The sequence below is a fragment of the Neovison vison genome, chromosome 9 (genome assembly GCF_020171115.1).
Source record: "Neovison vison isolate M4711 chromosome 9, ASM_NN_V1, whole genome shotgun sequence".
Lineage (NCBI taxonomy): Eukaryota > Metazoa > Chordata > Mammalia > Carnivora > Mustelidae > Neogale > Neogale vison.
Window position 1 is genome coordinate 84,767,416 of NC_058099.1, and position 27,135 is coordinate 84,794,550.

General features: G+C 40.1%; 1 protein-coding gene across 6 annotated transcripts in view; it reads left to right on the forward strand.

Moving 5' to 3' along the window:
* Positions 1-27,135, forward strand: part of PRUNE2 (prune homolog 2 with BCH domain) — a 256,469-nt gene that overhangs the window by 43,340 nt on the left and 185,994 nt on the right. For all 6 annotated transcript variants that reach the window (XM_044265862.1, XM_044265859.1, XM_044265857.1 and 3 more), the window contains exons 2-4: positions 8,514-8,618; positions 12,202-12,404; positions 14,440-14,603. In XM_044265862.1, the coding sequence (XP_044121797.1) occupies positions 8,514-8,618; positions 12,202-12,404; positions 14,440-14,603 (472 nt within the window). The remainder of the gene's footprint in view (positions 1-8,513; positions 8,619-12,201; positions 12,405-14,439; positions 14,604-27,135) is intronic.

Below are 27,135 nucleotides of genomic sequence, written 5' to 3' on the forward strand. Positions count from 1 at the left end.
AACTTTCATCTCGAGGGCCCCATTCACATGACTTCATCTAAAATTATTTTTTCCCCAAATCCCCATCTCCAAATACCATCACATTGGGTGTTAAGGCTTTGAAGTATGAATTTTGGGGGCACACAATTCCATCCATAACAAGGTCTAAATCCAGTAATGGGGCACAGACAGCAGAAGATCAGAGGAGCTAAAGGAAAGGCTCATGGATGCATGCTCCTGTGGGTAGATGAGAAAGAGTACAGTTCTTGAGTCTGAAAAGAGGAAAATTGAGAGATTTGGAGACCTGTAAAACCATAGAGTACAAACTTCTGGGACAGGACATCTACTAAAGCTAGAAGGAAGTGGTCCTAAATGGGAAATTGAGGAGCTGTCCCATCCCGTTGGTAATAAATGTATGGACACATTTCCCCCCAAAATGGAATGTCTGTAAAATGATAATATGTAGGCAAGCTGTGTAGGGTGATTTCTATAGGGGCTCTTTGGGAAAGGTAAGGACTTAGAGGGGATCATTCTTGACCTTTCATAGTTGAAGCTGTGGAGGAAAAATAATGGTGCTGCCGCCCCAAAACTGTCCTTTGAGGACATTGTCAGAATCCTGAAGGAAAATATAAAAAATGAAATGCCATAAGTCAAGCACGAATCCAGCCCCCATCATTATTTTGACCCGGAAGAAGTATATAAACCATATATGAGGTCACTCCTTTTGAGAACACTCTGTTTTCAAGATGGGCAACAAACAGGTTGAAGAAGAATGGATTCAGCTGAGAAGGTGTCCAGAGAGCCAGCTAAAAGGTGTCTGATCCCAAAGGAACCCGGGAACCAGATGGCCCACCCAAGAAAGAAGGGTGTCAGTCAAGACCTGGGTTTGGCTTTTGGGTGCCCCCACTGCCTACCCACAGTGGCCTCTGCCTTTGACAATACAGAGGGAGGTGCAGGTGCATTGGAGCTGAGCTGCTGATGACTGAGTGTGCTCAGACTGACTCGCAGCCCCTATTTGTCCCCAAATGAGAGCTAGGAAGAGAGCGCATTCTCCAGCTTAAGGGAAAATGATTAGGGTCAGCTGGGGGGTGGTGAGGGGAGAGGTTATAGGCAATATATACTTATCTGAATGGATTCGGTTTCAGTTTTATCAGTAAGTAAGACAAATTATCTCAAAATCATTAGAGTCTTATCATTGAAAGCTTTTTGCCTTTTCCTAATTCCTTGGTTCATATTCATCTAGTACGTCACCAAGTAAATTAGGACAGTTATGAGAAAATTTAATATAAAATGTCTGTGTCCCGAATTTGCAGATTCTGGTAAATGTTTTTGCTTTTAGACATGACCTGAGGTACAGCTCTCCAGAGAAATTAATTATGACCGTTAGAATGAAACTAGACTGGGTGGCCAGTGAAATAGAGTATCCTATTTGGTGATATCATGGAGATTTTTTTAAGGCACTTAATGGTGATTCCAGAAATTTTACACACACGTATGTGTTCATACAGTTGCCACCCTTGAACTGAAAAGAATGAAGACGGTTCATAGTTTTGATCATGGAGCATGGTCCATAGCAGACTTTTAAGTGGAAAAAAAGGAAGTATCTAAGGAGTGGGAATAGAAGCCCCCCATTTTTATAAAGTACACGTGTTAATGTATATGTATAAATTAACAGTGTGAAATAATCCATAATTATTGAGTTGTTAACAATGATTCTTTGTTTCATTAATTTTTGTTGTGTCTAACTTTTTATAATTCCATGTGGTTTTTTTTTCTTACTGGAAAAATAAGCAAAAGTAAAGAATAAAATCTAAGGGTTTCAATTAGCAGGAAAAATCCCCGTGTTCTGAGTATCTGCACAATGATAAGCATTACCCTCTTTTTTTTTTTAATGACTTCGATTCCATGTCCTTTATTCCCTCTGGCATCCTCTCCCTCTGTGCCCCAAATTTTCTCCAGGTAATAATGAGATTATGAGACATTCAGGAGGTGAGGATATTATCTTAAACCCAGGCCCAAGTCAAGACCATCTTGTTTGTTTACCGAATGAACAAGGGATGGGACTTAATGTATTTCTGGCAGAGCTGACTGGGTTCCTTTGGAGGACCCGGTTGCTCTGGGCATTGCCTTTGTCCTTGTTGCTCACTTGCCTGCGGTCCTTTTTGTATCTCCTCCTACATGGCTTTCCTGGTGACTGTGACTTGGATGGGGTTGGGGACCTTTGGGGTCATGAGCTGCATGTTAGGTGTGACACCTTCCACCCAACCTCTGTCTTCTCACTTAGAATCATGGTAGCCGCAGGAGCATGGGGTCTCCTGGGGAAAAACCAGGGCCCTTTTCTGGACCACCCACAGCCAGCTTCCAGGAAGGAAAACCCCTCATTGACTTGGAATTAGAAGTAGTCAAGGAAGCACTAGCTCAACTTCCAACTCTCCTCTTTACCTGGGTTTCTTTGGAGATATAACCCAATACATCAAGAGCCTTCATTTTTTCCTGCTTTTTCATTTGTTGGTTAAGGATGAAGGCCTAAGAAACATGCCTTGCTTTAGGGTGTTAGGAAAAGACAGGGTCCCAATAACTGAAGATTTTGTCTGCAATGTTTTCAGAACAAAATTCATTTCAGTTCATTGTTTTTGAAAATATTTTCATAGTATTTTTAAGAAAAATGCTTTGGGGAGGATGGGTATGAGAAGTCATAACTGTATCACAAGAGCTGTTGACCAAATGTTAATCATGGGACTTTAGATGTGTCAAGTTATAGGTTGGAGCAGTTTTGTTTCTCAGAGGATATAACTATGAGGAAACTGATGGAGGGGCCTAGGCCTCTGGCAAGATCCTGGAAACCCTCTTTCCAATCGATTTTGCTTTCCGTGGGTGTATTTGAAAGTGCTTTTGCCTGACAAGTGCAATTTCTTTTAATGGGCAGTTGTATCTGAATGCGTAGGCATTTTGCTGGCTTTTTAGAAGAGATAAGTAAACTTCATTAAGAAGTCTCATTTTCGTGTCGTATAGAATTACACGTTGAAAGCATATCAGAATTGTGATCTGGGATACTGGCATGTTCAATATATCTTCTTTTATACATTGACTAAGGAAAGATTCTGCCCATCTGTTTGGAAGTGTAGATGACAAAGCAGTACAGTATCTATTTCTACCTGTTATCAGGATTCCATTCTGTATTGGGCTTGTGCAGCATTGGGTTTAGGCATTAGTGATGAATCTTCCGTCTCCTGACATTGCTTAATGCTTGGTGTGCTTGTGTCAATAACAGGGAATGGGTACTTACTTTCCAGATCCGTTCACTCTTGGTAAAAGTTTACAAGGTCACATTTAGAAAATATGTACACTAGGCAGTAAATATTTGTTGAACAAGATGCATGTAATCTCACCTCAGGGCCCTTGCCCTGGCTATTCCACTGGCCTGAGATATCCTTAGGTCCTACTTCTTCACTTTAGAACTTTCTCAAACATCACCTCCTCAAATAATCCTCATTTCCAGTGAACCCTACCCCTCAACTTACTAACTAATTATTTGGCTCTTCATATCTCCTTGAACTCAAATGCAAGAGCCATGAGGGCTGGGATTTTTGTCTGTTTAGTTTACTGTTGTATAGCACAAATATTAGTTGAGAGACAATAATTACTGAATTGATAAAACTGTCACTTTTATTTGGACATAATTTTTCTGCTTGTGAATAATTCAGACCACACTTTGAATTGTGTCAAGGGACATAGATATGAAGATTGGACATCTTCGAGTCTATGAATATGTGGAGATGTGAAGTAGGAAAGGGTTCACAGACCTGCTAGGAGAGGCACAGATCCAGGGAGTGTCACTGTGGTCAAAAGTCCCTTCTCAGTTCCAGGAACCTGGTTCACTGTTGCCCCTATAGATGGGACCACTGGCACAGAGTAGACCAGACATTATAGGGATCTCCATTACCTGAAATCCGGACACACCTGAAATCCGTCCCTAGACTTTATTGCCAGGACTTGACCTCTGTTCTCATTAGGTTCACACAGCCAAGGTCATCTGTGGTGGGAAGCTTGAAAGTGGAGCCTGCATTCTCTGGTTGTTGACCCCCAATCTGAGAACCCAAATCCTACCCATTCCTTGAGCTCACCTAGTGTTTGAGTTTACATAACTAATTTCATGTTCTATTCCTCGAAGCAGGAAGAAGTCTTTTGGTACATGGTTGTGATAATATCTAACTTTTGCTGCACTTTAATTATATCTTAGTGGTTTTTGGTAGGGTACAAGCACTTAGGAACATCTGAGATTTTTTGAGGCCGAGGCTGTCACCTTTTTTTTTTTTTTTTAAGATTTTATTTATTTATTTGACAGAGATCACAAGTAGGCAGAGAGGCAGGTGGGGGGGGGGAAGCAGGCTCCCTGCTGAGCAGAGAGCCCGATGTGGGGCTCAATCCCAAAACCCTGGGATCACGGAATATTACTGAGCCGAAGGCAGAGGCTTTAACCCACTGAGCCACCCAGGTGCCTCAAGACTGTCACCTTTTTAAAAGATTTTATTTAGAGAGTGATAGCACAAGCAGGGGGAGGGCTGAGGGAATGGGGAGAATCCCAAGCAGACTCCATACTGAGCAAAGTCCCCAATGTGGAGCTGATCCCAGGACCCTGAGATCATGAACTGAGCCAAAATCAAGAGTCAGGAGCCCAAACGACTGAGCCACCCAGGTGCCCCTGAGCCTCTCATTCTTAAGGCTCAGTGGCAGGCATCAAAGTTAGCTCTGGTTGTGATGTCTCTTATCTGGTCCAGTATTTTCAGCCAACTTGAAATTTCTGGCCATCTTTTGGGACTGTGTCAGAATCCCTGGAAGGTCTCTTTAAAATGAAAGTGTGGAATTGCTTACAGAGAAGCCAATCAGTCCCTGAGAGTGTGGGACGAGCATGGCACATTTTGGTGAAGGTAGGTGGTGGGGTAAAGATAGAGTTGGAGCCTTGGTCCTGGGTCATGGAGTACAAATAGCAGATGGGAGCAAATGGCACTCAAAGAGACCACGAGTATGAGGGAGGTTGATGTGTGGGAAGAAGGGAGATCAGAGGAGAGGCAGGAGAGTCTTAGGAGAGAGGCATGTAGCACCATGAGAAGAGAACCCTCAAGATTTTGTACTGGGACATTCTATAGTCTGACCAGTAAGATGCTAAATACTATTTTCTCTTTAAATGAACAAGAATGAATAAATCACAGTTTTGGAAAATTCCTGAGTTGTGAGAATTGGTCTACCATGCTTTGAGTTCACAATCTTAGTTAGCTTCTCCTTTTTTTTAAGTAATAATTGGCTGAGACTTGGAAGTGAATTGACACACAAGTCTTCTTCTTATATTCCCCATGTCTTTCATGAAAGTTGAGTATCGAATGAACAGCTGTGCCCAGGAAGTTTCAAACTTAGATAAGAAAACAGATAAGTCAGCCTTGGGGTAATCTTGATGTTATAAATGTCTGAAGCCTCACTATATTTAGAATGCATATTTAATGTTCTCTTTTCTTCCTCAACCCCATGCTCACTCATTTTGTAGATGCTGACGTCATTATAGCATTGTGGAGTGGTTGGTGGAGGGCAAGGGAGAGGGCTCCCTGTACTGGATCATGGGGTCTAGGGATAATCCTGACCCATCACAGACTCCACTGACCTGTAAAATATATTGTTAATCTTACTGTCTGCCTTACAAGTTCTGAGAGGAGAAATGAGGTAATGTCTACTTAGACCTTCAAACTTCTCGGAAGAAAGGCTTTCTACGGTAATAAGATTTCCTAATGCATTTGTTTGTGTTGTAATGGAGTATAATTCCATTTACTTAAATTTCTTTAGGTGCCTCTAGAATATCTGACAGTCTTGCACAGGGGAGGTAGTCTGGCTTTCAGATGAGAACTGGGCCTAGGCTAGAACCCCCAAGGCTATACGTGAGCCAGCGATACATTTATGAAGTTAAATGGAGGAAGCTGGGAGAGGAAGGAAGTGGGGTTAAAGTTGGTGGTGATGAAGGGGAGGGAATTGTAATCACATTCAGAGAGTTTATATCATACGTTCTAGTCATTTTTTTTTTTTACTAAAGATCAGTATCTCAATATATTTGAAAAAACATATGTTTATTTTAATTTAGCAGTAGCACATATTAGATGACTCATCTGCAATATCGATCCTGCTCTCACTCTCTGTGTTGATAGACTCTTTAATCTCCTTCAAGATTTACTTTATTGTGTTTCTTGGGCCATAGCCTGGTTGTTTAAAAACTTGTTTCCGACTCTGACATCAGTAGTCCCATACTAACAATAACAACTTCATAGATCTATTTGTAAAATACCTAGGAGATTGATAAATAATGCTTTGTCCTTTTTTCTGTAGAAAAAGAATAAGTTGCTTTTTGGAATAGTCATGAACAGTGTAATTTTTTTTTAATAGCCTCTTTGAGTGATACTGCAATTGAGTAGGCTTTCTAGTCAGTCCTAAAAAGAGAAGTTGAAACAAAGGGTGAAAAGTAGAGAAAGGACACCTATGTGCCATCTCTGACATACTATAAAGAAGTTAATTTAGGTTACAGTTATCACTATCGGACAGCATTGCTGTGGAACTTTCTAGAACCAAGCGCTTCTTTGGCATTTCCAACACAGTATTTCACAAAGAGTACAGCCTTCTAGAAAGGAATTTTAAGTAACTATTGAAGTTAACCTGGAAAGAAAACAGTATGTCTTGGTGAGTGCTGTGAAGTGTATAAACCTGGTGATTCACAGACCTGTACCCCTGGGGCTAATAATACATTATATGTTAATTTTAAAAAAAAGAAAAAGAAAACAGTATGTCTTCTCTTCCATAGAGGTGACTGTTTACACTTTTAATCACAACTGATTGTATTTTAAGAGCAATAATACTAATCATATCCCTTTCCTGGGGGGAGGAAAAAATGTTACTGCTTTCATTTGCTAAACTACAGAGTACAATGCAGAGAGAACATAACCTGTTACCAAAATGTGGCATGAAAAATAAATCATTTCCAAAATGTGTGTTGCATGCCAAGGACAATTGAAAAAAGTCACTCCATCTCTCAAATTAAGAACAACTTAGGTGCACTTTAGTGGCTCAGTTGGTTGGTCTGACTCTTGATTTTAGCTCATGTCATGAATCTCAGGGTCATGGGCTCGAACCCTGCGTTGGGCTCCCTGCTCAACACAGAGTCCGCTTGAGAGTCTCTCTCTCCCTCACCCTCTGCTCCTCCCCACACTTGTACATGCTCTCTTTCTCTCTCACTCTCAAAATAAAATCTTAAAAAGAATATCTTATATAAGGACATGACATAGAATACAGTAGTTCTGCCCATCCATGGTTTCGTTTTCCATAGTTTCCATTACCCACAGTCAACTGTGGTCTGAAAGGAGTTGATCCTCCCCTGACACATTGTCAGAAGGTCATTAGTAACCTAACACTACGTCACAGCGCCTGTGTCATTCACCTCTCTTCTTCTCATAACCTAGGAGTTTCATTATCTCAGGTCATCACAAGAAGGTTGAGTACAGTATAATAAGATATTTTGAGAGAGAAAGGCCACATTCATGTAACTTTTATTACAGTATATTGCTCTAATTGTTCTATTTTACTATTAGTTATTGTTAATCTCTTACCCTGCCTCGCTTAGAAGCTTTACATAGCTTACACATACATAGGTGTGTATGTATAAGAAAAGACAGAGTATAGGATTCAGTATTATCAGCAGTTTTGAGCATCCCCTGGGGGTTTTGGAATGTGTCTCCTGCAGATAAAGAGGGACCACGATACTGTGGATCTTCCCTTTGGACCAAAATAATCTTTTACTAAAAAATTATGACTCAGAGACACAATTCATATCAAGTTAGACTGTAATAATCTTAACAAGACCACATTTTTGTTGGAAAAGGTCATCTGGAGGACATGACTAATGGCTGGCTCATGAGCTAGACTCAGGTAATTGGAGGCTTTTCATCCTCTTCCTTGGAATATACACTTTGTCCACCATTCCCACAGTGGGAGCTGTTCCAAGGATGCAGCCTTGACAGAGTAATGTGATTTTGAGACCACACGTGACTGAGCCCAGTGAAGTCCCCTGTATAAAATTTTAAGATTCTGGCAGGTGGGTGTGAAGATCTACCTATCTTGCAAGCGTCCAAGACAAGCCTTGTAAGTAGGCTTGTTTATTAAACTACCACCTACCCATCTGGAGGGGTCTGCCTCTTTCTTTGGTCTCGCCCTGTCCTCTACATGTGAAGGTCACTTGCAGATGTCACCTGGGGAACCTCTGGAGGTTGTGAACCCACCAGGACTTTTCTGTTCCTGACGATGCACTAGAATTTGGGCCTTTCTGAATGTTGAACATGTTCTGCAAGTTTGTGTCCTCATCTAAAACTTCACGATGAATTGATGAATTTCTGCAATTGTGTGTGACTATCGCTGAGGAATACGTTTGAAAAAAATATTGAAAAATGTCTTTTTTATATTGATCTGTTGCACATTAAATTCTGACGTTTTGTTTGAATTTGTTTCAGAATCGGAGCAAACGCTTGGAGAAGGTCCATGTGGTTATTGGACATAAATCGTGTGACTTGGATTCTCTCATTTCTGCCTTCACATATGCTTACTTTCTAGACAAGGTGAGTGGAAAGAAGATTATGCTTCTTGTATTTTAATTATGATGGGACTCATAAGAACAAACATTTTCTGGAAAAGTGAGGAACCTGTTCCCTTAAATTTTCATGTTCTGGTTTAGTGTTGCAGAGAATAATGTGTTATAATCCATTAAACAACACATATATGTTGGTCATCTACTATACGTCAGGCATTGTCTAGTTATTTTTTATTTACTTTCTTCGTGAAACATTATTTCAGTAAGATCAATGGTTTCAAATAAAATTTTTTTTTAAAATGTTTGATAGTTGTTTACTTTTATGAGAATTCAGGGAACTAACAAAAGTAAGGGTCAGAATTTCTTGTTTTCCTTTATCATCCTTATTGGTTAGCCTTACTGTTGGAAATAGAAAAATAGGTGCATGAACATTACATGAGAGACACAGCATGTTGGCTGGAATTTGCAGTGACAGAGGTATCACATGTCACATCTATATTCTGTTCTTGCCTTTTAGCCCTGACTTGTGCAGCAAGGTCATTCTCAGTTTGCGATAATCTCCCTTGAGTGAGAGTCTTTGTACTCTGTGAAGTCTATAATGTCCCTACAGAGGTGGAAAGACCTTTTAATAAATTGTTTAAAATTTCAATTTCATCAAATTCATCAGCCTATGATAATGAATCACCTCAAAGTCTAAAAACACACATTATGAGTGTCTTGGTGCTATTTCCAATTTCACAGAATTTTTAATTTTCCACAGTCTGATTTGTTTTATTCCAATTTTGTTTGGATCCTTGGCTCTGAGAGTGTGCATAGCTGATCTAGAGTGATTTAAATTCATTTGAAACCCAGTCTTCCAGAATGAGCTGTGGGTGGCAAGAATGGCTTAGGGCAGCAGCTGACAAAAATGCCAGGTAAAATATTCTGATCTCTACATACGGACTTCATTGTCGAATTTGTCTTAAAATTTGTTGAAATTTATGAGGGAGACTAATTGGCATAAGGAGATAAAGGTGCCTATGTCAAGACATGCATTTAAATGCTTAATCCTGGGGCGCTTGGGTGGCTCAGTGGGTTAAGCCTCTGCCTTCAGCTTGGGTCATGATCTCAGGGTCCTGGGATCAAGCCCCACATTAGGTTCTCTGTTCAGCGGGGAGCCTGCTTTCCCCTCTCTCTGTCTGCCTCTCTGCCTACTTGTGATCTGTCTCTGTCAAATAAATAAATAAAATATTTTTTAAAATTGTTTAATCCTATTAGCTGGACTCTTGGACTCCTAGGGAAAAAAATATTGCCTGTCCCAAGAACATAGAGTTAACTGAACCAGACTGGTTTTTAGACCAATGGTGGCATGGACTCTTAAGGAAATTATAAATAACACCACCACCACCTACTGCAATGTCTTGAATATAACATGAGCCCAGAGGAATGGGAAAGTAGTTGTGACAGATAAAATGGATAAAGAGATGTGTGATCTCTTCTCTTCTTCTAAGGCTCTCCACTCAGCATGGGGACAAATATGGAATTATTGAAGAGTGATTTACTGGCATTTGCCCTATTTCCGGGCATTCCTCTTAGTTCACTGGGTCCTGCCCCTGACCAAAGGTCTGCATCTCCATTTGAATTTTTTTCCAAGAATGTGGTGACTTCCTCTGAGAGTATTAACACATTAACACATAGAATCAATGTAGAGCTGTGCAACTTGCCATGTATGGCTCCATTTAAAAACTTTTCACTCTGGTAGGGAAGCCCCATTCTACAGATGTGTTAAACTGAGTTTCCGAAAGGAAAATGGCTTTCTCCAAGTCACACAGCAGAGACTGAGGCTAGAACCTAGTTCTGATCCTAACCTCAAAATAGGTGCTGCCCCACCATGGCCTCAGGCCACATGCATTTGACTCAAGTTTCAATATCAGGAGTTTGATACAACTCAATTTATTAAGGAAAATAACTTACCATACTTCAATTCCTAATGATTATTGCACAGCTGTGATTCAGGATTAGCCTGACAGGTAAGAGAAAAGTCACTTTGCTGGAATGGCCTTGTGCTTTGTATGTTATAGAAGTGGGTGATTTCTTTATTTCACTCAACAAATATGTATTAAATGCTTACTATGTGCCAGACTGTTTTATGTACTAGGAAATAGAACTGAACCAAGAAGACAAAAATCCCTGCCTCCTTTTTATTTTTTTAAGACTTTATTTATTTATTTATTTGAGAGAGAGAGGGAGAGAAGGAGAGAGAGGGAGCATGAGCAGGGGTGAGGGGCAAAGAGAGAGGGAGAACCAGACTCCCTGCTGAGCCTGGAGCCCCAAGCAGGGTGACATCCCAGGACTCCAGATCCTGACCTGAGCTGAAGACAGACACATAAACAATTGAACCCCCAGGTGCCCCAAATCCCTGCTTTCTTAATGCTAGGAGGGAGATGGACGAAAAAGGTATTGAAATTATAGAATAAGCACTATGCTTTGATAGAGCTAGTGATGATGTGAGAACAAAGTCCATTTACTTTATGAAAAATTCAGTGTTACCAAACCCCACCTTCTCTCAGAGACATCTGGGGTTTATCACTGTGCACTCATAGTAATTTTTAAAAGCACCTTTATTTTTTTAAAAAAATTCCTATAGAAAAGTAAGTGTGTCTTGTGAACTTGAAATTCTGCAACTCCCACCCCTCACCTATTTCCCCTTCTTACCATAATTTTTTAATAAGAGACTTGTTATTAATATGATTTTAAAAATAAGAAATGGGTTGAGATCACAATCTGGTAGTTTGTGGGCCAAATCTCGCTCATAAAAGAGTTTTTGTTAACCTACCCAGTATTTCCAATTTAGAAAAATAAATGGTAACACACATCACGATAACAGCCCCAAATCTAGATTTCCAGCTTTTCTTGAGTAATTGAAAAGTTCACCTATCCTGGACTTGGAATTTTTGTGTGTAAGCTACCAGCTGGAGCTGAATGGCAGGCATCCCATGAAGATGGGACATATCTGCCCTTCTGTATCACCACAGTCTTCATCTGCCCTGCTGAGATCATTCCAGTTTTCTGCCCATTTCATAAAAACGTATGAATGTTTTTATGAACATATGAACATATGAGTGTGTGTGTGTGTGTGTGTGTGTTTTAATTGTAAAGGGGTTGAAATAAGACATAAAAGAATGGGACGCCTGGGTGGCTCAGTTGGTTGGACGACTGCCTTCGGCTCAGGGCGTGATCCTGGAGTCCCGGGATCGAGTCCCACATCGGGCTCCTAGCTCCACGGGGAGTCTGCTTCGCTCTCTGACCTTCTCCTCGCTCATGCTCTCTCTCACTGTCTCTCTCTCTCTCAAATAAATAAATAAAATCTTTAAAAAAAAATAAAAATAAAAATAAAAATAAAAAAAAAGACATAAAAGAATAACAAGAGATTAAAAAATATTAGGGGCCATTTACCTGTAGCTAATGCTCTGCTAACTGGGTGCTGGAGAAGCTGATTCTGCAAGTCATACGGGTGAGTAAAGCCCAAAGACGTTTGTTCCCTTTACCGTCGCCCTCAGGCTTGAAGCAAATGGAGTTGTGCTCTCTCCTCCTGCTGCTGGCGGTGAATCAGTCAACTCTCTTCTCCGCAGGTCAGTCCACCTGGGGTTCTCTGTTTGCCGGTGCTGAACATACCAAGAACCGAATTCAATTATTTCACTGAGACAAGGTTTATTTTAGAAGAGCTCAATATCTCTGAATCATTCCACATATTCCGAGACGAAATTAACCTGCATCAGCTCAATGATGAAGGGAAGTTATCTCTAACACTTGTTGGCAGCAACGTGCTGGCCAGGTAAGGGTCTGGAGGGAGGTTTGATCCTTGAATCAAGGCCTTGATGGAGAAAGGATTTTTGTGACCTGAGGGAGATTGCATTAAAGGCAGAGGGCATCAGAGGGAAAAGAATATTTTTTCTTCTCTTATGGCAAAGCGTGGGTTATCCTAGTCCTCTCTTTTGACTTTTGCATTTCAAATATGCATGTTCAAATATGCACCTTTGAGTGGAAAGTTTTTGTAGCAGTGACCAAGATTATCATTTTGAACAATTTCAGATGGTGTATTATAGCAACAAAACAGTCCTGAATATTGATGCTGTAAATATGTAATGAAAACTGAAATTAAACACGAAGTAAAACTGAAAGGTTCTTAAGAAAGATATCTCAGGGGTGAAATGAAAAATCATATGCATCATCTATGAAAGTCATCTGATCATCGGCTCATTCATTCATAGCATTTAATACTATAAGAGCAGGATGGATTTCTGAAGTTCACGTAGCTTGAATTCGTTATTTTATGGACAAGAAATCGAAACCCCACTGTTGCAAATGACTTGTCCGAGGTACCACATGCAGTTATTGGAATAGTTTGGATTAAACTTGGGTGTTCTGCCTCCTTCAGTAAGTGCCAGTTGGTGCAGGAATGTACATGTACATAAAGAGGAATGAGCCCAATTGTCTGCCTGCAAGGACTTCCCAACCCAACACAAAGATGCTCTTTTGAGAAGCTCGGTGTTGCTACCAAATGTTTCACTGGTAACTACCAGTGAAACACCTCGAGTTTGAGACAATAGCTTTCTTGCATACTTTGCCAATTTGCTAATAGTTTAGGATATTCACAGGGGGTATTGAGGTGAGTACACATGAAAGAAGAACTTGTACAATTATCTAATTTTTTATTTAACCCTTGGTAGGAAGTGTATTCAGGTATTGTAGGAAGTGTATTCAGGTACTCATACATGGTAATGCCAATCATTTGTTATAAAGAGTTTTGGAAACAGTCTGCCTACATGGGGCTATTTTTATCCCCATGCTGTTTGAAATATAAATTCTTTTGAGTATTTATTAATAAGTTGTTGACAACTGGCTGAGAGTTACTGGGAGTTTATTTGACTGACTTCAATTATTGGTGCTCAGGGTGATTGCCTACTTGACTAAATGTATGTGTTAATTTTTTCAAACCAACTAATGCAAGTAATGCAAGAAGCCAAGGAGTGAGCTATGCAACGTATGTGTCAGTCAGAATCCTTGGAAGAGTTTTGTTCCCAGCTAAACTGAAAAACTTTAGCTGGTGTTGGGACCGGTGCTGGGAACTCCAGCTTTAGGACGGTTTATGAAACAGAATGCTTTCCAAAAATAAATAAAGATCTCTGTGTCTTTTGTTGCCACTCATTTGTTTCTGGTTTCTGGGAGATGGGAAGACCAACATGAGTCTTATTCACATCTTTCTTGAGGCCTCTGATAAAGCCACCTTATCTCATGTAAAGGATGACTGTGGAAATAAGTCAGCCCGTATAGCTTTTCTCCACCACTGGAACTGCATGTGCAAGTTCTGGAACCAGATTATCAGAGTTTAAACACAGGCTAGTCTGCTTACAAGCCTTGTAACCTTGGACAAATTTCTTAGCCTCTTTGTGCCTCCATTTCCCTATTTTTAAAATGAGAGTTTTATTAGAAGCCATTTCATAGGGTCATTTTATAGTATAAGATGTAGTGATATTCTATCTGGTCTGATAATAGTGTCTGGCCAGTAATGGAAGCCTAGTAAATGTTAGCTATTATTGGTTATTGCTATTATTATTATCATTTACCAATAGCAAAACAAGATAGAAGTGCTGAGGTGTGGGGGGGCTACCTACTGAGACTCTTGGGGAGTGAATTCACTGAAATGGAATGTGAAGGCACCTAGAATAAGGGTCCTGTCTTCCGAGTCATGTGAGCTTACTCAGATTTTAGGTTGTTGAGAGGAAGTCATTTGTGTGGGAGTAGAGGTTACATACTTCCAGAAAATGTGCTATATCTCTTTGTGTTTCTCTCCTCCATTTGCTTTACAGTGAGGACAAAACCTTAGAATCAGCGGTTGTCAAAGTCATTCATCAGGTGGAGCAGAGCGATGGTGGCCTTGAGTTCCAAGAGTCTTCCTCTTCCCTTGTGGTGAAAGAGATCCTCCAGGAGGCTCCTGAGCTCATCACCGAGCAGCTGGCTCATCTCCTCAGAGGTGAGAGACGGCTCTTTCTGTTAAATACTGGAAGCCCTAATGGAGTGTTTCTCAACTTACTCATGCAGAATGAGTGTGATCCATTCTTGGGTTAACAACCCCTTTCAAGACCACGGGAAGCTTCATCAGAGAAGCAGGGAGTAAAGAGTTTGTTAAAGAGTAGCATTATACTGCATATTAAAAATGTGCATTTAAAAATAGGCATGAGAGATCTTTGCTGTTCCACTAGATGAGAGTTTTAAGTGGAACTGCGGCACCTCTGTTGAGGAGCTAGAAGAGCTCTTCCGGCCGGCCAGCATCTTCCAGAGGTGATTCTTGCCCCACAGCCTGGTGACTCAGGGCCAGAATCCATGTCCTCACATTGAAATATATGCTTGGTTTGTGGAATACTGCTAGGAAGGCAAAATAAACACTTTTCATGTTGATGATGAGTGATGATTTTGTGTTGGGTCTTTTATAGTCACCTTGTCACCTCGTTGGCTGCCATCTTGTAACATTTCCCATCCAAACTCAGCCCTGTGTTCCCAGCACGTTATCATCCATTCCCATTTGACTATTTTTCATCTCCGTCCATGAAGCCCAAACCACTTCCAAAAGGGCTTTCTAACCTGGAAGTTGCTAGTTGACTTTGGTGGCACGAATTACCACAAAAATTTAGTGTTGTCTCATGTAGAACAGCTTTGGTTGTTGTATAAAGCTCGCTCTTTCTTTCTTTCAATAATCCATCTTGAACATGGTACACTTGGGTTCTTCTCAGAAGTATCTCGCACAAGAAAGTGAAAAACAGGGATTAAGAGACTGAAAGAATTTTAAAAAAAGAAGAGAGATGACCAAGAGTATGTTGACACCACTCCTTTGAGGACACTTTCCTTCACTTCCTGTCTCTTCCACAACGTGGAGAGGAAAATATCCAAAAGTTACACAGTTCCTATGAATATTTTAGAACCAGTGGCCCCAGTAAACCTGTTTTAAATTTTTTCTGGCAACGGACATCTGTAAAAATGCTCTGTGGGACACTGTGCCCTCAACTAAATCAAATAAATATGGTCATTTATCTCTGTGACAGAGCAGAAGGAAAATAAAGGTAATTAGGGATCCCAGCCAAGGGGGAAGTTGTTTGACAATGCAAATGTGCAGTGCAGGCAAATGCTGAAGAGTATTTTGTTTCAATTTTTTTGCACACTAAGAAGCTTGATTTATTGTTTAAAAAATACATGTATTGTTTAATAGGAAAGAAAGTCCACAAATCACTTGTCATCATGCTTTTCTGTAAATAGTTAAATGAGATCAAACTGTGACACGTTGGTACAGAGGTCTGATTTTGCTGTCAGTGACACAATAATGATGATATTCAGATTTGGGGGATTCGTAGGGATGCAGGCCCTTTTATGAGTGATGTTGGTTTTAATTAGCAAAGCTACCAGGAGTCAGAGGTAGGGTAAAGGGCCTTGGTTTTTCTTATCATTGAAGGTTTTTCTTAAGGTTGGGCTTGAAATGGGATCCTATGGGAAGCTGGCAGATTAGGGAGGTCACTCTGTTGCTGCCTAGACATTGGGATGTAAGAAGATAAAGTGCCTTTCTGTGTAAAGACTGCAGACAGAGAGACTGTCGTGAGAGAGTCCAGAGTCACTAAGCCTGGAAGGTGGCTTGCTACAGGTGTCCCAAGAGGTTTGATATTAAAGAGGAAACTCAGTTGTTCAGAGCAAGAAGTAAAAGTTCCTTAATCGGGACACCTGGGTGGCTCATTTGGTTAAAGCGTCTGCCTTCAGCTCAGGTCATGATCTCAGGGTCCTGGGATCGAGCCCCGCTTTGGGTTCCCTGCTCAGGAAGGAGCCTGCTTCTCCCTTTCCCTCTGCCTCTGCCCCTTCCCCATCGTGCATGCAAGCTCTCTCTCTCTCTCTCAGATAAATAAAATCTGAAAAAATAATTCTAAGAAAGAAAGAAAGTTCCTAAATCTTTAGTAAGTATCAGAAAAGAACCAAGTTGAATTTTGCAATATTCATTAAACTCAACATTAGATTTCATAGTTTTCCTAATCATGTATTATCACCGAACCACATGGGAGTTTTTGATGTGCCTCTAAATAATTTTAACATTCTTTATTTTGGTAACATGGATAGTTCTCTGTCCAAAGAGTTTTCTCTAGAAACAGCTAGTTATTTTGGAGTGCTCAACATAATCATTAATTCGACACACATGTCTAGAGTGTATGTATACATTTTTCTAGGTCTTGAAGGAAAGTAAAATTTCTATGCACACCTTTGCCACAAAGAATTTTGAAAAAATGCCTGTTTGCAGATGTTGTGAGACTAAATATTGATGGCTGAGGCTTAGAAGAAGGGTCTTTGAAAACATCCTAATTAGATATCTTTGGGGGATATATTATTATGAACTTTGTGCTCAAAAACCTGAATTTACTGTGAACCAAGTACTCAATTTGATTACTCTTGGCCTTTCATTCCCATGGTCATATCCTAGAACACAACATGCTGAGGCACAGTGGGGTGCTATAGACAGATTTCCCATGGGCCAGCAATCCCCTCAGTCACTGGAGAGGACCCTCAGGAGATGCCTCTTAGCCCATTAGGCTGGGGGAACAAAGGGTTAATTTTCAGAGTGTTCCTTAATGATCCAGAGTTTGGACCTGCTTTTCCTTAGTCTTGCTTGATTAGGTTCTTCTCATCTGTTCAACGTCTAAGTATTGCAGCGCTGTCGAACTTCATCCTGGGACATCTTTTTTCTGTACAATATTCTTTTTTTCTAAGCTTTTTATTTAAATTCCAGTTAGTTCCCATAGAGTGTGATATTAGTTTTGGGGTAGAGAAGAGAGATTGCACACTTCCATGCATCACCCGATGGCTCCTCCCGACAGGTGTACTGCTTAGTCCCCAGCCTCTCCCTTCTAGTGACCGTCAGTTTGTTCTCTGTAGTTGAGTCTGTCCCTTGTCTGTACCCTGCGCTTAAGCGACCACATCTCATTCTGAGATTTTAGACCTCCCCGTAGCATAGTCCAGGTCCATCGGCAATGCCCATGCGACCTCTTCACATGCGTGTCCAACTGACACCCACTTCCCTGGGGCTGGAATGGACCTCTGTGGTTCCCTCTACCTCCAGCCCTGCTTTATGTCAGCTTCCCCAGGTCAGCACTGCCAACCACCACCCCTGATGCCAGCCACCACCTGAGCAGGTGATTCTATTTCCTTTCCTCCCACATTGATCCGTGAGCCCGTCCTGCTGACTCTCCATCTACAGCCTCACCTGAATCCGTCCGCTCTCTGTGATACCAGCAGCGATGCCGCTGAAGCTGCCACTCTCTCTCTCTCCCACAAAGGCAATGGCCGCCGGAGTGTTGCCTCTTCCCTCCATAAAAGCTGTTGTTCATGAAGTTGTCAGAAATGGCCTTTTGAAAGTGTAAACCAGTTGTGTTCATCTCCTGCTTAAAATCCATCACACCAAAATCCAAGCACCATCCCCAAGCCCCAAATCTACGGATGGCCTCTCCCTGCTTGCCCTGAGGCCATGGATCTGCCTGCCCCCCCCCCCCCGCCTCACCCCCGTCCTGTCCTTTCCCTTCGAGAATTCCAGGGACAGGGGCCCTTCAGTCTTTCAAATATACCAAACTCTTTCCACTCCTGAGGACCTACGGGAGCTGTCCCTTCCTTCTAGAATGCTCTATCTACTTCTCTATCACGACTTTCTTCCTCCCTTTTACTCTTCACTCCAGAATGCAAGCTTCATGAGAAAACAGACCTTCTGTGTTTTGTTCACGGCTCCCCTGATGTGTCTCTGGCTCCCAGAACACTGCTTGCCACATAGACCCTCAGTAAAAACAGTCATAAGAGGGATTATGCATGACTGTATATACTTCCTATTTTGATGACTATTGATTTAGTTAGCTCTGTGAAATGATAATATCCATTTCATTCCTGCCTATTCCTCCAACCTTCTTAATGTCCAGAATTTAGACATTGTCTTTTTCAATAATCAACCCTCTTCTTATTTTTATTTTATTTTTTTTTTTAAGCTTTTAGAAATCCTAGTGGAGGGGTGCCTGGGTGACTCAGTTGGCTAAAGCCTCTGCCTTCAACTCAGGTCATAGTCTCAGGATCCTGGGATTGAGCGCCACATCAGGCTCTCTGCTCAGTAGGGAACCTGCTTCTTCCTCTCTCTCTGCCTACTTGTGATCTCTCTCTGTCAAATAAATACATAAAATTTTTTTTTAGAAGGGGGTGCCTGGGTGGCTCAGTGGGTTAAGCCTCTGCCTTTGGCTCAGGTCATGATCTCGAGGTCCCTGGGATTGAGCCCTGCATCGGGCTCTCTGTTCAGCAGGGAGTCTGCTTCCCTCTCTCTGCCTCCTTGTGATCTCTCTCTCTCTGTCAAATAAATAAATAAAAATTAAAAAAAGAAGTCCTAGTAGAACTTGTTCTGTTATGCAAGCCTTTGTTTTTATTTTCATCGTGGTTGTCTCTCTCTCTGTCTCTCTCTCTCTCTCTCTCTGTATATATAGATGTATATAATTGTATATATAATCTTAAAAAAGATTTTATCTATTTGAGAGAGAGAGAAAGAGCTTGAACGAGAGAGAACATGAACAGGGGGAAGAGGAGTAGGAGAGAGAGAAACAAACTCCCCACTGAACAGGGAGATCAAGGCAGGGCTCGATCCCAGAACCCTGATATCATGACCTGAGTTGAAGGCAGATGCTTAAATGACTGAGTCACTCAGGTGCCCCAGTATATATTATTTTAACCTTTTCAGGAAGTATAATACACATATAGAAAGAAGACAAAGCAGAAATATAAAGTTCAGTGAATTATCACAGAAGGAATATCTTTTTAACAATTACCCAGGTAAAGAAATAGAACAAGAAGACCTCTTTGTGTCCCGTCTCATCACTACCCAGTTTCTCCTTAACTGAAGGTAACCAATCTGATTTTTATGGCACACACTTCTTTCTTTCCTTTATAGTTTTACTACCCCCGAATGTACTCTATAACTCCACAGATTGGTTTTGCGTGTTTTGCATATTATATAAGTGGAATCATTTAGTTATACTCTCCTTGTTATTAGAAGTCTGCACTTACGTTAAATATAGTATTAGGGGACTTGGTTGAGTTGGTTGAGTGTCTCACTCTTCATTTCTGGGTTGGTTGAGTGTCTCACTCTTCATCTCTGGGGTTATCTATCTATCATGTATCTGCTTCTTATTCGTGTCCTTCCTTCTCACATAGAGTATTTGAAGTTGTTTACAAAAATGTATGTGGATATAGTAAAACAGGAATAAAAAAGTCAATCAGGAAAAACAAAAATGTGTCAAGAAAGGAATAAGATCAAAGGGGCGCCTGGGTGGCTCAGCAGGTTAAGGCCTCTGCCTTCGGCTCAGGTCATGATCTCAGGGGTCTGGGATCGAGCCTCACATCGGGCTCTCTGCTCAGCAGGGAGCCTGCTTCCTCCTCTCTCTCTCTCTCTCCCTCTCTCTCTGCCTGCCTCTCTGCCTACTTGTGATCTCTCTGTCAAATAAATAAAAACTTTAAAAAAAAAAAAGATAGAATAAAAATATCAATGGAGTAAAAATAGTATTCAATCCAAAACGTGATATATGTGCCTCCTAGAGCCACTGAAAAAAATAGAAAGCAAATTAATTGTGATATTTATACCATTACTAAAACAAATACATAGACCAGTTCCTTATTGAAAAAAAAAAATAAGTCTAAAGTATTTTTTCCTTGCATCCGTCTTCTGGAAAATACCCCTGACCATGTCACAGACAACCTCCAACCTACGCACTAACAGTTGATACAGGACTGAGCTGTATTTCAGAACTTCCCACTCCCCAGTCAGTCAGTGCGGACGTGTTGTTTTAATCAATGTCGTGGTTAGTCTAGTAATCTGATTTTCTGCTCTAAATCTCATTTCTCTATGTGTTCCTATTTTTCTCTCAATACAGGAAATAAATCCTCACATTCAATCCTAGGAGAATCTTTTGTAGTCTTATCCTAAAAACTGTAAATATCTATCCCAGTGGTTGCCTTGTGGGAGAAGATGGCATTCAAATACTGAGGTGGAACCTGGGTGTTACGGACATTGTTAAAAGATCATTTATATACCGATTAGAAGTAGGCATTCTGTCGCCAGGGTAGAAATAACCTGCTGTGTTCCTCTAATAATCTCCCTTGTCCCTGTATCCTCTGGGCCACGGCACAACATCTACGGGTAAATGTCAACAGGTGACTCGCTCCTGGCCAGTGCGTGTTCAGACTGTGCAGGGGATTTAATGAAGTCCACATAATTTGCATTTCCTTCAGTTAATACATCTTACAAAAGCTAGGTCTCGCTGTGGTCTTTCAATAAGACATACTTCAAACTTGGAAATTTCAAGATTCAGATCATGAGCATCACGTTCATCTGGAAAGACACAGACTTAATTCCATCGATGACTTTCTAATTATTTGTCTAAGAAGAGAATGTGTTCATTCAGATGGGATGATAAACGATTTTGATTTTTGGAAATGTCTTTTTATTTCTCTCCCCTCCCCCATGTCTATTTTCTGCTGTCGTGATTCTCTTTTCTTTATTTTCTTTCTTCTCTTCTGCCTTTCCTTTTTGTCCCTTCTTGCTCTTCTTTTTTTTCTTTTCTTCCCCTTCCCACTCTCTGCTCTGCGATCCTTTTGTTAGCATTTTCAGACAAGCTGCAAACTGCATGTATTTAAAAGTCGCTGTAGACCATTAGAGTCGCCTAAAGTTGGTGTCTGGCTTTGCCCTGAGTTTTTGCCAAAAGCACACGATTATGAACCTGCCAGAATCCTCAACCTGTGTTCTTTAATTTCCCCCGAGGCGTGCACTAGAGGACTATTGCCAAATTTAAGGTCCATGAAATTGCTGAATCATCACATTAGGGATTTGTGTTTGTGTGTACATGCCTGTGTGTGTGTGTGTGTGTGTGTGTGTGTGTGTGTGTGTGTGTGTGTGTCTGGGAACCAGCTGGCAACGAGGAGATAGCAGCACTGATTACCAGTCGGGTTTCCATTAAGGCCACACACCCCTCCCCCCTGCCCACACACACACACACACCCGCCCCCATCGAAAGACCTGTCATGTTTATTTGTATAAAGCCTTTACAGAGCCACAAAATGAAGAGTGAAACAAGTAACAGCAATTGTCCATCATGTGGAAAACCTCTGCCCTAGGTTTTTAAGAAACACATTCTCTCATTTCTGTTGGCAGTTCCATTTGAACTTTAATAAAGAATACTTGCTTGCTATTTTAGTAGCTCGGATTAACAGCTTCAGAAAAGATCCTTTTAAGGAGGTCAAATGGGAAAGGAGCGGTGCCAGATTTTTTTTTTTTTTTCCCTCTCCTGCCCAAAGAGGGAATCATCCTCTCCCAGTGAATCATCTGTCTCCTGAAATGGTTACAAAGCCCAAAGGGAATTTCATCCATCCTGTTGTGCTGAGGAAGAGGGAAGATCTGTGCTGGGGGTAGAGGAAAGAGATTACTTATTATTTACTTATTTAATTTGGGGGCAGCTATAAAACCAGAACAATTTCTCAAACTCAGAGCTCTTATACCATGCCAAGATAAGCCTTCTTCTTAAATTCAGACATTTTAAATTTATGAGAGTATTAAGCACTTGAGTAATATGCCTCCTTTTTATCCCTTTTCAGGCAAAAATGTGAGCTGTTGTAATTTCGATCTTTTTTTCTCCTTCCTTCTCCGCCCATTATTCTTTCTTTAATTTATTTATTTTTGTTTCACTATGAAAAAAAAAATCAATCCCAAGTGAAACAAGGAAAGAGGTTTAAATCCCTTCTTTTCTGCTAAGAATTTATCATGCAGAGTATGCCTTTACTGTGGTGAATGTTTTCCCCAAACAACTTCTGACTTCATTAGATCATGTTTAATATTAATGTACTGCAATTGCTTTTGGCAAGAGGTCCTTCACTTTGCCATTCTTTTGAACAAAGAACATTGTGGTTGATTTTTTTCTAATGGAATGAAATGTTTGTTACAGTAGTATTCTAATTGCTTTCTTTGTTGCTTCTTGCTAATCCCCCCTGGCCCATGAATAGCTAGGACACTGTTGGGTCCATGTGTATGGATTTAAATATTTTTGTAGTTCTGCAGAATTTGCTGGAAGTGAAGTCAGCTCTGACTCCGAAAATGGGTTGATTTTGCCAAGAGGTGCTTTTAGCTGCTGTATATCCTGATATATAGCTAAATGGATCTTTAATGTGAAGTAGAAAAATTTGCTTCAGATGAATCCATTGAATAAAGTTGGGCCATACGCCATTCTTTTGCAGTAAAAACAACTGGGAGTGTGTTGAGCCTCTTTCTGAGTTATTTTTCCCCACTTATATCAGTACAGCAGCTTCTTTCGAATTGTCAAGTCACAATCATGATCAGTGTCGAAAGTCTCTTTCATGGAATTATTGTGTAAGACTCTGTTTAGTGCAGTGTATGTTAGATTAATTCCTGAATAATGCTTTTCCATTTTATATATTTTAAAATTAAGATCCCCCAATCCAAGAAATTGGATTCTTGGTTTGACTGTAAGCCAGGCACATTTTAGTGAAATGTATTCCTAAAGATCTTATATTTTGATGCTATTACAGGTTTTTAAAATTTATTAAATTCAATTCTCTAATTGTAATTGTTCATGGAAATTCAGATTTTGTATTATTAAACTTCTATCAAGTGCCCTTGTTAAATTTACTTACTATGTTAAGCTCATTTATAGGTTCTTTTTTTAAAAGAAGATTTTATTTATCTGAAAGCAAGAGAGAGAAAGAGAAAGCACAGAGGGAGAGGGAAAAGCAGGCTCCCCACCAAGTAAAGAGACCGGCGCAGGGCTTAATCCCAGGACCCTGAGATCATGACCCGAGCTGAAGGCAGAGGCTTAATGGACTAAGATGCCCGGCACCTCTCATTTATAGGTTCTTCTGAGTTTTTATATATACAAACATATTGTCTATGAGAAAAGACGGTTTTTATATCTTCTTTTCCTTTCCTTATACCTTTTACTTCTTCTGCTTGCCCTGTTGCTCTGGCAGGGACAGTGCAGTGTGGAATAGAAATAGTAATAGCAGGCATCTCTGTGTCAGTCCTGATTGGAGATGGAAGGCTTTCAATATTTCACAGTTCAATACCAGGTTTGCTTTTTTAATTTGGTTTTCATAAATGCCCTTCATCAAATTAAAAAAGTTTTGTACTATTTCCACTTGGCTGAGATTTCAATCTTGGATTTTATGAAGTAGCTTCATTACTTGACATCTCCAGAGGTGATCATATGATTTGTTTCCTCTATTAATATGGTGAATTATATTGATTGACTTTTGAATGTTTATCTGTATTTTAATTCCTAGGAAATCCCTACTTGGTGACTATATATTAACATATCATAGATCGCTAACTTGATTCGGGACTAGTTTTAAAAGGGATTTTTGCCATGTTTATGAAAGAGAGTTGACTTTAATTCTTTATTCTTGCAATGTTCCTATTGGGTATTGGTATCAAGATTATGTTAGGTTCAGAAAATAAGTTGGGATGTGTTCTCTCTATTCTTGGGAAGAATTTGTGTGAAAATTAGTATGTCTCTTAAAAGCTTGAAACTGTGGCTATTAAACTTAATGGATTCTTTTTTTTTTAAAGATTTTTTTTATTTATATATTTGACAGAGATCACAAGTAGGCAGAGAGGCTGACAGAGAGAGAGAAGGAAGCAGGCTCCCCGCTGAGCAAGAGAGTCAGATGCAGGGCTTGATCCCAGGACACTGGGATCATGACCTGAGCGGAAGGCAGAGGCTTTAACCCACTGAGCCACCCAGGCGCCCCTGGATTCATTTTTTAAATTCTTTTTTTTTGTGAAGTAAATTCAACCCCCAACATGGGCCTCGAACTCACAACCCTAAGATCAAGAGTCATACGCTCTCCTGACTGAGCCAGCCTAGTGCCCCTAATGGATTCATTTTTAGGCAGATACAAAACCATCCAGATTTTAAATTTCTTTCCTGCCAGTTTTGGCAAGTTGAGTTTTTCTTAGAAGTATTATTATTTTCAAAAGAATTTCATATTCTATTACAGTTTGTTCTTATCTCTTAGTATCACTAGAATCTCATTCCTCATTTTGGTAAATTATGTCTTCTCTCACTCTTCTCTTTTTTTTCTTAAGTAGTTTTCAAAAGATAATTTGAATGTGATATTTTCATTATCATTCAATTAAAACATATTCTGATTATGTGGTGATTTCTTCTTTTATCGTGAGTTAGAAGTACTTTGTTTAATTTTCAAATATTTGGGAATTTTCTGGTTTTGTTCTATTACTGAGTTCCAGACTATGATCATGGTGGCCATAGACTATAACTCTGTGACTGCAATCTTTTGAAATTTGTTAAAACTTGATTCTCCCCCAAAGCTGCCACCTCTAACACCCCTGCTGCCTCTGTGTGTGTGTGAACGGAAATGGAGCTGAGGGCACAAGGAGAGCCCAATGCCCCTCCCCCCACCTGTATTTAATATATAAATACAGAGATGTGTTAAAAAAAAAAAAAAAAGACTTGATTTATGCTTTCCAGTTAGTCAGTTGGGTTTAATGTTTTATTTGTGCTAGACAAGAAAGTGTAGGTCTGCCATTATTGATGACAGTGTTCAATATACGCCAGTTAGGTCAAGTTTCTGATTCATGTTGCTCAAATAATCTGTCTTTTTTATTTATTTATTTTGGAGAGAGAGTTGGGGGGGTGGTGCAGGGCAGAGAGAGAGAAACTCAAGCCAGCTCTGCACTGAACATGGAGCCATGGCGGGATTGATCGGACCTAAGCCAAAACCTAGTTGACAGAGACAGAGATCACAGTAGGCAGAGAGGCAGGCAGACAGAGAGGGGGAGGCAGGCTCCCCGCTGAGCAGAGAGCCTGATGTGGGGCTCGATCTCATGACCCTGAGATCATGCCCTGGGCCAAAGGCAGAGGCTTAACCCACTGAGCCATCCAAGCGCCCCTCCAAAACCTAGGTGGATGCTTAACTGGCTGCGCCAGTGAACACCCCCAAAATATTCTACCTCTTTACAGATTTTCCTCCTACTGGTTCTTAGAATTCCTGAGAAGGGTGTCCTAAATCTCCCACAGTGACTGTGCCTTTATCTCTTTCTTTATCCAGTTTTCTCAGTTTTTGCTTTGCAGATGAAGTGGTGGTATTTAGCACATGTAAATTTGGAATTGACTATCTTCCTGAGGGTTGACCCTTTAATAGTTAAAAAAAATATATTGTCTTAATGTCAAGTAATTCTTTTTGCCTTGTAGTCTACTTCATCTGATATTAGTATCTTAGACTAATGTTATGCCTATTTCTACCTTTCAACATTTCACCCTCGTTTCTAAGGTGTGTCCTTACAAACAGTATATTGCTATTATATTCTATATATTTTAAAGCTATTATGCTTTTAAAATTCACTTTGATAATTTTTCTCTTTTAATTTAAGTACTTTGTCTTTTTTACATTGGTAAAAAGATATAACATTGCATTTACCATCTTAACCATTTTTAAGTGTACAGTTTCATAATGTTAGGTATCTTCGTATAGTTGTGTGTTCAATCTCTAGAAGTTCTTCGTTGTGCAGCACTGAGACTATACCCCCTGAGCACTGATTGTCTCTACGGATGTAATTGCTCTTATATTTGGGTTTCAGTTTGTCATTTTGCTTGTTTTCAATTTGTCTCACATTTTCCTTATTTCCTCATTTCTTTATTAGTATTATGCAAAAGTATTTTTGCTACTACATTTCCCCTCATTAGCTTGTGAGCTCTGAATTATTTTTAAAAATTGTCTTATAGATACAACACAGATTTAATATATAATCAAAATCTAATGTAAGTTGATATTTAAATCACTTCCATGACAATCCAAGAAACTTGGAACACTTTGGCTTTACCTGGTTCCTTCTGCAATTTGTTACCGTTGGAATGTATTTTAATCACACTCCATAAGAAATGTAAGCTATTGCCATTGTTGGGGCACTTGCATGGCTCAGTTGGTTAAGACTCTAACCAGGTCATGATCTTAGGGTCATGAGATCAAGGCCCATATCAGGCTCTGTGCTCAGTGCAGAGTCTGCTTGAGATTCTCTCTCCCTCTGCCTCTGCCCCTCCCCCTTAAAATAAATAAATAAATATTTTTTAAAAAGGTATTGTGATTGTTTTATACAGTGAATATTGATTTATTCTTATCCACATATTCACATTTTCCAGCGTTTTTCTTTCCTTTCGGCATTTCTTTCCTTCCATCTATAGTAGTTTTCTTCTGCTTTTACTATTGCTTTTAGTGTGGGTTTTCTCTTGACAAACAGTTTTAGTTTATTTCTGTGGAAATGTCTTCATTTTGCCTTCATTTTTTATGTGTTCACTCAGAATAGAATTTTAGATCAGCACGCACTTTATATCCACACTTTGAAGATAATTACATTTTCTTCTGACTGTCATCATTTTTGATGAGGTTGGCTCTTGGTTTCATTGTTGTCCCTTTGACAGTCATGTTCCTTTTTC